A 12,142-nucleotide genomic window follows, 5' to 3' on the forward strand; every position below is an offset into this window, starting at 1 on the left:
AGGAACGCTTCTAGCACTTGTTCACCTTAGCAGAACCTTTTGTTACTCAGGAAAGACGCATGCCGGATTTCTGTGGATTATTTTAACTAAGAGGCCATTGGCAAAAATGGCAGCAGCCAGCCAGTGCTTTGCCTTGGTTAAGGCTCTCCTCTATCATTAATATTTTCTGCTCTGTGTATTCTCAGGTGAACAAGCTGATCCCTGCAAGTTCCAGGCCTGCAATGAGTTCTCCGAATGCTTAGTAAATCGCTGGAGTGGGGAAGCTGAGTGCGTCTGCAATCCTGGCTACCTAAGCATCGACGGGCTGCCATGCAATAGCATTTGTGATCTGCAACCAAACTTCTGCCTGAACGACGGGAAGTGCGACATAAGCCCTGGGCAAGGGGCCATCTGTAGGTAGGTCATCCTGCTGTTTGAAGTATGTGCTTCCTGTATGAGGACTCCTTATTGTCCCCTCTGTTGTAGCATTCTGTAAGATGAAGTGTAACAAGTGAGATGATCATGATTATCATTCATGTTATGCTGCTGAGTGGAGGTGCCAATATTAACATTTGTTTTCCTATGTATATATCAGAAATGAGACAGTAACAAATTTCTTGAATAGAACAGAAACATCAGGAAATAAAACTAACTAGGAAAAATGGTAGTAATGGAACATACTCAGTTGTTCAAATCACCTCCACTGACCTTTGGGGACAGAATTTATCTCCAGAGGTTTTCTCAAGTAGAAAAGTGTTAGATAATGTCATAAAGCATATGAGAGTTAATTCCATCACAAAAATTTTTATCTGAAAGGCATATTCATACGGCATAAATAGATTAAAAATAGTGCTCTTGGTTAAGAAAACGTCATAAAAGTAAATCATTTGCCATTTGGGAAAGTTGTGTGGTGCATAAGAAGATCAAGGCACAGACTCCCTGGTTCAAATTCTTGCTTTTAGGAAGATACAGATGCATTTGAACAGCATCTCTGTATTTTACAGATAATGGAAAAGACTTAGTACAACATATAGACAAATCAATGCTCCCTCTGACATTGCACTTAGTTTTTTCCTTTTCAAGCAAAGTAACACTCTGTTTTTAAAAACAAAATATACCTATTAACAGAAGGTAGGAGACTTATTGCAAAAAAGAATATGACTACTAGTAATGGTTATTTATATTACTTCAGGTGATTTTTTTTTTAAAAAGAGCTTACCTAGAATGTCTCTAAAGTCAATCTTAGAGTCCTAGCAGTTAACAGGAGAAATAAAAATGTTTTTAAAGCTACAAAATGGATACTATCACAGTTGTAGTAAAAATTCTATCATATTTATATGATAGTGTTAATTAGAAACAGGTAAGTATCTGAACTCAAGCATGCTCTGGCCAGTATTTATTGAGAACTTTTTGAAAAATTTAAGTATTGCTTACTACTTTCAGAAACTATTTCAGGTATCTATGTTAGATGACATAATTTACTGGTGTTTCTTATTAATAATGTTTTTTGCTTTGAGTGGTCATAATGCTTTACAATTCTGTGAGGTTTTATAGTAAGAACTCCCAAACACACATAATGTATTATATTATTTTTACTGGTATATTTAAAGTCAGCATTAGCATTAAAGTTCTCATGTTCAAAACCACAGCAAGGCAGAAACACTGAGTGCGGTTTTGGGCAACTGTTCCGAAGATAGAATCTTGGACACACACTTCTTTCTAGTCTTTTATTTTATATATTTATTTAACTAATCATTGTGTTTAAAATAAACATTCTGTTCATTTAACACACCTTTGTTTGTATTTACCTTTCAATATGATTAAGACAACTGCTTTCTACCTATGCAGTGTTTGATATGTCATGTGCAAGGTTCAATCAAGGCATAACTTTTTACTTAGTCTAAACACCTTCCAGTTTTAACATGTCACAGGATACTCTAAATTGCAAAAACCACAGGCTTTTCCTATCACAAATGCATTATCCTTTTATTATTTCACCTGTCTTCACTCAAATCAGTAATTGGGGTTGTTCAGCCTAGGGAAAAGAAGGCTACAGGGAGACCTTACTGCGGCCTTTCAATACTTAAAGAGGGCTTATAAGAAAGATGGGGACAGACTTTTTAGCAGGGCCTGTTGCGACAGGACAAGGGGTAATGGTTTTACACTAAAAGGGGGTAGATTCAGACTAGATATAAGGAAGAGGTTTTTTTACACCGAGGGTGATGAAACACTGGGACAGGTTGCCAGAGAGGTGGTAGATGCCCCATCCCTGGAAACACTCAAGGCCAGGTTGGACGGGGCTCTGAGCAACCTGGTCTAGTTGAAGATGTCCCTGCTCATGGCGGGGGGCGGGGGTGGACTAGATGACCTTTAAAGGTCCCTTCCAACCCAAACTATTCTATGATTCTATACTAAAGCGGCTGTTCACAATAATTATAAAAGAAAGTTGGTGCTTGAACATGCAAAGGTATTTATTGAGGTGACTTAACTGAGGGCACATCATAACAGGAAGTTAAATACATTTACATTAGCCAAAGCTTTTGCTGGCGTTTAATTTCCCTGTGTTTCTTTGTTGCAGGTGTCGTGTGGGAGAAAACTGGTGGTACAGAGGGGAGCACTGTGAAGAATATGTGTCTGAGCCACTGGTTGTGGGTATTGCAATTGCTTCTGTGGCAGGATTCCTTCTTGTGGCATCTGCTGTCATCTTCTTCTTGGCCAGAACCCTTCGAGACCAGTACACAAAGAGTGAAACTGAGGACTCACAGGGGTAAGTGACACTATCTAATATTTTAAAACATACCTGCTACAATAAGGATAATTCTGTCGTAAGTCTTCTGTCACACAGTTGACAAGCAACAGGATGTACAGGCACCTCCAAATGCCAGGCTTCCTAAATCTATCTGCTGCCCTACCAGGTTGCAGAGAGGCTCACAGTTTGTTTATTGCTCCCCCAGGCAGGGTGACAGCCTCTCGTCCATTGAGAACGCAGTTAAATACAACCCCATGTATGAAAGTGATACGACTGGCTACAGCCATTATTACCGGAGATACCCTCAGCTAACATCCTACAGTTCTACCAGTGCAGAGACATCCACAGACTACAGCAGTGAAGAGATCAGGCACATTTATGAAAACAGTGAGCTTACTAAGGAGGTAAATGACCTTGTTTTCATAGTGGCATGGAAAAGATCATGTAAACAATAAGCTTATTCCACACTTTTAACCTGAGAGGTGGGCCCAATCTTCCCCCAGTGTCTGTGCTTTAGATAAAGAAGTTGCAACTATGGCTGCTGCAACTATTTAAGAGAAGAGAGAAAGGATTTCTTCTCCTGCTTGCTATTAGGTATAGAGAAAGGAATGAGTATGTTCTGACCTGTAATGAATTTCATGTGATAAAGGAGCTGACTGCTTATGTAACTTCACCTGAGTTGGGGAGGTTTGCTGTATTGCTCGACACAGCCTTTAGCTTTTAATGCCAACTACCTTATGTAAGACTAGTTATACAGTGAAAACCTGGCAGATCCTGGCCTTTTTACAGTGGTTTGGTTTTTTGTTTTGTTTTGTTTTTAAAAAGTTTAGGTCCTTCTATAATCTGCAAGTTAGATCACACCCTTCTCCTTTCTTCCTGTATACCCAGTATCTAGGGTTTACTCCAGAAGGCTAAAGAGAAGGGGTTTACATCCAGGAACTAACCCCAGATCCTTAAGCAACTGTGAGAGGTGTGAATCAGGCCTGTACCTGGGCTTGTAAGCAAAGTATCTATGAGAGGGAAATGGTTTTGTTAAAGCCTGTTGAAATGCCACACTCTGTCCAAACCCTGGTTTTAATTTAAAAGTAAAGTATTACTGGATTCCAGTGAAGTGCTTCACTTAAAAAAAAAAAAAAAACCAACCAAAAAAACCCCCACAAACAAAAAGGCATAAAGAAGAATTTTGGTATTGGACTTCCCAATTTCAAGCTCTACTCCTTGAAATAGCAAAGCATAGAAGCTTTATTTTCCAAAAACCAGAAATCAGTTTTTTCAGTAGTATTCTAATTTCTATTATGTACTTACAATTGTGTTTCTTGTATTCTAGGAAATTCAGGACCGAATTCGAATTATAGAGCTCTACGCTAAAGACCGTCAGTTTGCAGAGTTTGTTAGGCAGCATCAAATGTGAGTGAAATGTCTTGTCTGGATAACTAACTCCTCTGACGTTTTCTCATGTGGCCTTTACTACATTACTGTATTTTTCATGTAAGGGTCTAGAAATGCTGGGACACTAGAAGTTAAGATTTCAACATTATTTCTGAAGCGGTTCAACCCTTTTCAAGTACTTAAAATAATCAGTATCAAAAGTAGATAGCCCCAGAAGGTATGTTAAAAGCAGTGACGAGGAATCCCAAAATTAATGGGTGTCAGAGAAGCACTGATATCAAATTTAGGTCCTTGAAAGCACAGATAGAACCTTCTTAAGTCTTTTAGTGCAGTTACTATTGCCTAGTGCTCTATCTAAAATAGAAATTTAAAAAGCATGTTGGTTTATCTGGAGTTCTCAAGACTTGGCAACTAACCAAAAACCAACAGATCGCTAGTACAGTCCTGTCTGGTATTCTACCATAATAGAAAGCTTACAATTCCAAACAATTAACCAAGCTGAGCTGTGTGCTTTGATGAAAGCTAACCATGAAAAAGGCCATCAAGGAATTAATTATTAGCATACACACTCTTATGAACTGTACTTTCACTGTAGCAAGCAGCAAATTACAGCTAGCTGGGTTAGTTTGAAAGTTACTGTAGTACAGTTGCTTGGGATCCTATTAAAAATAGCTACAGTAGCAAAAAGCTTGTGTTCCAAGATGATCAACAATACTTTTTTTTTTTTAATTGAAAATAACAGCAGTTCACATTTTTCCATGTCAGTTGTTCATTTTTTCATCTTGAAAAGGATCAGCATCTAAATTTTCCACAGCTGGAAAGTAGTAAGGGCTGCCTCATATAAGCCTTGAATCCAATGTTTGAAAGAGCCTAACTTAATCATTGCTTCTCTGTTTTTCATTTCAGGAAGCTGCTTTAAGAAAAAAAGAAATCAGTAGAAAGCATTGGGAGATAAAGACTACCTTGTTGCCATAGCAATGGGCTCCGATGTAACTGCAAAGTTACTTATAGTCTTAACATTGCACGGATGGATACAGATGTTTTCTAAATGAACAGCTAAAATGTACAGATGTCTGTTTATCTCAATTACTTCTGGCTTTTCTGTGTAAAGTGACATTTTAAGAGGTGATCAGAAGTGGCAGAGGTTATGAAAGTTCATTTTTGTTTAACTCTGAAAGGAACAGTGAAAGTTTGTATACCAAGGCAAAAAAATCTCCTCAGGTAAGAGAAGATAAATGCACAACCAAAATAAAATGCACGTTCAAAATCCCTGTCTGGCATTTAACCCCTCACTGGAGGCTGCTGTAGCGATTTCACAGGTATAAAGCACTAGTGGAAAGAAATATTTGGTTTGCATGCAAATGATTTGTAGGGGAGAACTAATGTGCTAGAATTGTGTTAGCGTTATTTTAAAGCATTCCCATTATAAACACAAACATAACCTCACTGGAAGAATTGTTCTTTTGTACAGATGCATGCTGTACATTTTGTCACAGGGCATTAGCAAAGCAGAACATAGCGCTAAGCCTGCAGGCCTCCTAAAGGCTCTCCCCAACAATAAGCATCACCCCTGGCTGCCAGTGACGCAGTACAGTGCAGTGTTTTTAAAGCCAGGATGGTTGGTTCTCCGGCTGTTCCTGGCAGACACACACAAGCTGGGGCGCAGAAGGGCTTCTATCATACAGATGTTCTGTGAAGCTTAAGTGACTAACATTGACCTTTTTTGTATGTAGACAATTTGTTTGGTATTTTATAAGTTAATAAGCATTATTTATTTGTTGTGTATTTCCCTACCAGCTTTTTTCACAATGGATTTAATTGTTGAAATAGAAAGACGAATAGTTCAATGATGAAATACTAACGTGGCATTTGTGCCCACCCTTTTTAAAAATGTATTTAGTGATTACTCAGTGTCAAATTCAGCCCACTAATATTTGTATTTTCATTGCTGAACTGGGCAATAGCCTGCCATGAGCTCTGTTTCAAAATCAGGCTGTGGTACTTAAGTGCATGCATATTTGGTAAAGGGGGAAGGGAAAAAATGAGATTATTCTTGGCTTAGCGGAAGTCAGTGTAGAATTCCTTAAACAGAAGTTGTCAGCCTGAAGCATTTTAAAATAGCTGAATTGAGATGGGGACCTCTGAGGTACAGAAACGGAGTTTTATCTCAAGTTACAAAGAGAGTTCTGACTACATGTTAAAGCGTGTTGGGCCTCTGTTCAGTCACCCAGTGTCTCTTGTTTAAGGCATTAACACGGCTGTCAGGGTTACGGCATTAATAGTCTCACATCAGCTTCTGCTACCACACAAGGCCAAGTTATTTGCTATTTTTACAAAGGCTGTAGTTCTTGGCCCACATGTGCCAACAGCCACCGGATACTTTTTAGAGTTAAGTGATAGCGAGAATTACTTACTTGTCTATAGGCAACTTTGCTAAACAAGTGAATATTTCAATGCAATTCTTCTATGTGTTCTGGAGCACCTCACTGGATCACTTGTGCAGCATCTTCTTGCCTTGAGTGGCAGGGAATGGGTATCAGAGCCACACATCTGTCAAAGAAATGCTGACATAAACCACTGTAAGCCTGAATAACGCAAGACAGCAGGAAGTAAGATAGTGCTGCTGAATACCATTGTAACCAGATGTTATGAGACAGAGACCCCACTGTGCTGGGTGACCGAAGGGCGCTCAGAGCAGCTGAGAGCTGCTCCAGTGTTTCTGAGGCACAGCCCACTCCCTCTTGCCCCTGCAGCAGCACGGCTGAGCCATCCAGTTACACCAGGGCTTTGTCATCGTGGTAACTGTACGACATACATCGAGAAGTACAGGGCTCAGGCTAGGCATCAACCTGTCACTGGTTCCTGTGCAGCTGGGAAGCTGCCAGCCCTGGCAGCTTCGGTGCTGCTCCTGCTAAGCACAGCAGTGGCTGGCATCAGGCACATTTTAAAGGTATTCTAGTATTTGCTGTGCACAAGCTGAGGCGAGTCTCAGTTATACTGAGTATGAGGTATTTCAGTGTATATACAGTGACTCTTTTCTTTGTGTGTGTGTATAATACATATGAACATAATGGTATCTTATTTTCACTACAATAAAAAATTATTTCCAAAATATTTTTTCTATAAAATTAATGTAAAGACTATGAGATTGATATGAAGAGAGAAGGTATCTTAGCCATGATGATTTGTGCATGTAGGATCAGAAAGTTTGGGGTTTTTTAAACAGAGTTGGTTAAGCTGTTACACTCCTTTGCTGACAGAAGTGCCACATGTAGTTCATTATTGCTTGCAAGGCTGTATTCTGAAAATTCATGCTGGAAAGCACATAATTAAGTGCTGTGCTTTCAATTAAGCTCTTTGCCTATTTTGAAGATGTTTCGGCTCTAATCGAAGAGGCAAAACAAGTTGTTTCTTAGGTGATCTTGAAGTCTTAAAAACAAACAACCCCCCCCTTCAAACCTCTTTTTCTAAACTGCTTCATGATGCATCTTACAATACGCAAGAAGGACTTAATGAACTTACTTTCTTTGCCTTGGATTGGGAAGGTATCAAAGAACTCTAAAAATTCTTACTTAAAAAAAAACCACCCCAAACCAAACCAGCTCTGTATACAAATTGACCAGTACTTGTTAGCTGTTAACATGCAGTTTTTCACTTCCTAAAAGTTAAAATGCAGGTTTGAATGACTTGGCTTAATTCAGGAACATGGACAAAAGCAGTTGTTGTTTACTGAACCCTGACAGGTCTATCAGCTGCTGTGGCCCCTTCAAGGCTTGAAATGCAGCCAAAACTGAGGCCCTGTACGACACTGCCTGCTGTCCCTTTAAAAGAGGATCTCAACATACAGCAACCCATGTTAGAGCACAGTGCCATGTACTGCAAAAGCCACTGGGTCTAAGCTCTGCCTGTTCTATCTCTGGGGTCTGTCAAGGCCTTCCCTCTTACACCTCAAGGCACTAGAACACACAGTGGTAGAATTCTACCATGCCTGGAAAGTCAGAGCTGCATGACTGACAGCATTTCAGGAACTGTGTGCTTGCCTTTTATTTGGTAGCTTTTTAGCAAAGGACAGAGCCTTGCCCAGCAAAAAGATACTCAGTTACTCCCTATCTTTTAGCTATTCTGTTAAGGTCCAGTCTGTGGGCTTTCATGTACTGCTGGGTAACAATTTGGTCCCAGAAAACAGATTTCTTCAGGTCCTTGGAGATAGCTGAAACTACGATTTTCTCTTATCTCCTCCAAAACAAGGAAGCATGGATAAAGTTTAGATTTTAAGAACTTATAGATTAATTGCTAAAATGGAAAAAGCACTTAACAATCAAGACTTTCACCCACATTCCTCATCAGACCTGCTGGAATCGGTCCTTGTTGTGAAAGGCTGCAAAAGGAGCATGAAAGGCCTCTGAGCACTCTTCCGCATGGAGTATGTGGACAGCAGGCATGGTAAGGTGCTAGTGCTCCGGCACAGGAAGTCATCTCATCCTGTTAAAACACAAAGCAAAAATACTCAACACCACCAATTTATCTGCCTATCTGTAAGCACTGTAGGACAGACACAGACTGACTTTGTACAGCATAGGAAATGTGACGGGGCATTGTTACTATTTAAATATTAGTAGAAAGCACACAGGAATTTCATGGCACTTTACTTGAAGTGTACCAGCAGCACCAGCAGCATTTCTGTCTTACCTTTCCACTACTCGATCCAGTTTGGGAACAGATGCTTTATGTTCTACATAACATCCGTCCATTTGCTTTGGTTTCTCAACTGAAAAAAAAAAAAAAATCCAAAGCTACTTCTGGGCCTGGAAAGGAAATTTTTTCATTTGTCAGTCCAAGCAGGAAAGTTTTGTTTTTGCCACAGTCAACACTAGTTGGCTCTCCTACTCCAGATAATTAATGACCCCCAGGAATTTTAGTTGAGTTCCTGTCCTCTTGGACTCTTGCCCATGCTGCTTCTCACCCTCCTTGCTGGGTCACCCACTGCACTTAGTGGGAAACACACAGCAGCCAGCTCTGCTTGGAGGATGACAGCTTGCCCGAGGTGCTACAGCTGTTCAGAAGGAGCCAGCTGAACACCACCTCAAAACCTGTGGTTTTAGTTTTCCTGTGTTTCTAATTCGACACAAAACCAGATTTCGACTCTTATCTGTTTCAGGATGAAAAATACCCTCAGTACTGGAATTCTGTGGGACACGTGCAGATTTATTATGTTTTAAAAATCAATTCTACCATTAGCACATCTAAGGACTATGTTTCTATATTAAATATATAAGTTGGAGTAAACTACACTTAAAGCCTGACCTTTTATAAGGGGACCTCGCCTCACTTCTTATACAACCAAAACAACAAAAAATACTGTCTGTCTTGAATCATTGGAGGTTGAAATGTTATTCAAAAGTCTCATATTAAACACAAATCAGAGTTAGTGTTAAGGGGAGTTGTGATTGCATCTCCACAGCTTATTACCAGATGGGGAAACTATGCTTTTCTGGAAAGGCTGACGTAGCCTGAACAGAAATGAAAGCAGGAACAATAACGGATACAGCTATACATCAAAACTTTATGCAATAATGCAGGCATGTGCCCGAATAAAAGAGAGCACGGGAAGAGGCAGACTCTCAGTGGTGAGCATACAAGCAATCCCAAGAGTGAAAGACCTCCATCTACTCACGGGAGACAGCTACAAGGAAGTTCACTCAGCTCCACCTAAAGAGACTACACAGTGATTACACGATCTCTTCTTCCAGAAAGGGAGGGGGATGCAAAGCACTTCTAGCAGTAGGGCAGGGCTCGAGTCTCCTAGCATGACCTACAGGTAACTGCTGGCTGCGGTTCACTGTTCACAGTTCCAGCCTTCTGCTCAGTAAGGGAGTGGCTGTTGTTCCCACCTCTATTTTCAGATGGGAAGTTCAGAGGGGTTTGATACACAAAAATGCTTTATACAGTTCTCCAGTAAACCAGAGACTGCGGCACAGCTTTTTTTTTCTTTTATCTTTTTCTTTTGTTATTTCTTATTTAAAGTTTTGATTAAAAAAACGAAACCAACCAAAACAACCACCACCACCAAAATAATAAAAAAAAACCCAACCTTCCCACACTTACTTTTTTAGGGTTTGCTTTCTACCTGCTCCCCTCAGGCATGGATGGAAACCCACAGCCGTGGTGGGAAGGCAGTGTGGTTCTACAGAGCTCCTCCATAAGGAGTTGTCACTTTACCCTTCTCCCCACCACACCAGCATTTATAATGTCAGCTCATGCATACCTGCTTTAAAAACATCAAACCAACCAACCCACCCCACACTGAAATATCCTCCCAAGGCTTGCAGTGAACATGACTGGGAGCCTCATACAGGCAGAGACTGACCTTTCAAGAGAGTCAAATCTTTTGCATTATGCATATAGCTCCTGATGGGACACATCATGACTAATGCAACACTGAATACACCAAGATAACAGACAGCAGAATCAGTGGGTAGATGACTTAAGAGTAAGGCTGACGGTAAGTGTCTCAGCACACCACATAACTCCACTGACATTTTTTCAAAGGGCAAAACACATAAGAGCTTTGCACTTACCTGCTGAGAAAAAAGGAAACAGAAGCTGCTGGTAAGGCATTTGAAACAGAGAACCGGTCCATGGTTTGCAGGCAGCATAAACCAGTCTCCAAAAAGGGATCATTTGGCCTGGAAAGAAGGAAGAAACTTATGTTAGGAGCAACAAAGTAAATGAACAGGTTATTATTTTTAGGGTTTTTTTCTATATGAGGAAGAAAAGAAACATCCCATAATCACTATGGTTTGATATATGTTCGAGTCAATAAACTGCTCCTGGCTAAGTATTCTTAATATTGCTCTGCAGAGAGGAAGGCAGAACTCTGACCGTTTTGCCCAGTCAGGCCTTCTGCAACCTGCCACTGCCACATCCAGAGATAAGCAGGGAGGAAGGATTAAGTACAACATACGTATCTAGCAAAGGACCTTAACTGGAAAATTTTACTTCTGAAATATTAGCGAGGGATGTGCGTGACTGAGCATAGCTGAGGTTCTGCAGCTTCACTGCTCAGCACCTATGTGAGAACTGTCTTGTATCAAGTACCCTCAGCTGCCTGTGAACAAACTTGCAAACTATCAACTGTTCCTCTCCAGATGGAGCATTGCACAGTGTCCCACGTCATGATATAAAAACCTGATTATCTGTGCTGACCAGTATGTTCCATAAACATATAACAAAACTTCCCACTGTTTAATTATTCGTGTGCAAAAAGCAGATCATTTTATAACATGAAAAACTTGAGCTGGCAGATCATGGGGAAAAAAAGAAAACCCAGCAAAAATAGGAGCACTATTCAGCCCTGTGATATATAAAACCAAAGATGTGAATTCTTCAACCTTCACGTGAATCTCTCACGAACATTTTTAAAACCAGCTCTGGTTAACTAAGCTTCTTGATGTACAATGTCAAAATGGTCATGCCCAGTTCCCATTCTGCTCTGGGAAATGGGAAATCTCAAATCTAGCAAAGATTGGTCAGCAAACAGAGGATGCATTCAGGGACCAAATTTGAAAACCGAAAGTATTTATCCAGTTTCAAGTGTCAGACCATGCAAAAACCCACATGCAATTCATTTTGAAAAACAGACCTGGTACAGCAAAATACAATTACTTACTCTTTGATGGGATTTTCTAAGACCATCAGCTGTCTCACACCAGGTGGAGTTACTTGTTCATTTCAGGACTTCTGCTCATCTACACTGTGCTTGCCTCAAAACGCTGCTACTTTGAGCTTTCTTCCCTCTAGTTAGTGGAAACATTATCAAAGGGCTTCAGCTTGGAAGGGCCTAATTAGAACTTGGTTCCAATTAAAGCAGCATTCAACCCAGACCACTAGCAACAGCAATACTAACTGCTCTACATCTGTTTCAATTGGATAACCACTTCTGGATGGTTTTGGGGGTGGGAAGAAGGAGCAAAAGAAGAGGAGAAAAATGGACAAAAGACAAAGCTTCGCTACAGTCTGGCTCAG

At 40.3% G+C, this 12,142-nt stretch overlaps 1 protein-coding gene across 5 annotated transcripts in view; it reads left to right on the plus strand.

Annotated features, from left to right (window-relative positions):
- The window catches only part of IMPG2 (interphotoreceptor matrix proteoglycan 2), a 61,788-nt gene extending 54,557 nt beyond the window's left edge, over positions 1–7,231 (plus strand). For 4 of the 5 annotated variants that reach the window (XM_052795014.1, XM_052795015.1, XM_052795013.1 and 1 more), the window contains 5 exons: positions 186–396; positions 2,558–2,746; positions 2,934–3,132; positions 4,056–4,135; positions 5,024–7,231. In XM_052795014.1, coding sequence (XP_052650974.1) covers positions 186–396; positions 2,558–2,746; positions 2,934–3,132; positions 4,056–4,135; positions 5,024–5,036 — 692 coding nt within the window. In that variant the 3' untranslated portion in view covers positions 5,037–7,231. The remainder of the gene's footprint in view (positions 1–185; positions 397–2,557; positions 2,747–2,933; positions 3,133–4,055; positions 4,136–5,023) is intronic. The other variant, XR_008236390.1, reaches the window with a different exon arrangement.
- Positions 7,232–12,142: the final 4,911 nt, after the last annotated feature.

The sequence above is a fragment of the Harpia harpyja genome, chromosome 8 (assembly GCF_026419915.1).
Source record: "Harpia harpyja isolate bHarHar1 chromosome 8, bHarHar1 primary haplotype, whole genome shotgun sequence".
NCBI lineage: Eukaryota > Metazoa > Chordata > Aves > Accipitriformes > Accipitridae > Harpia > Harpia harpyja.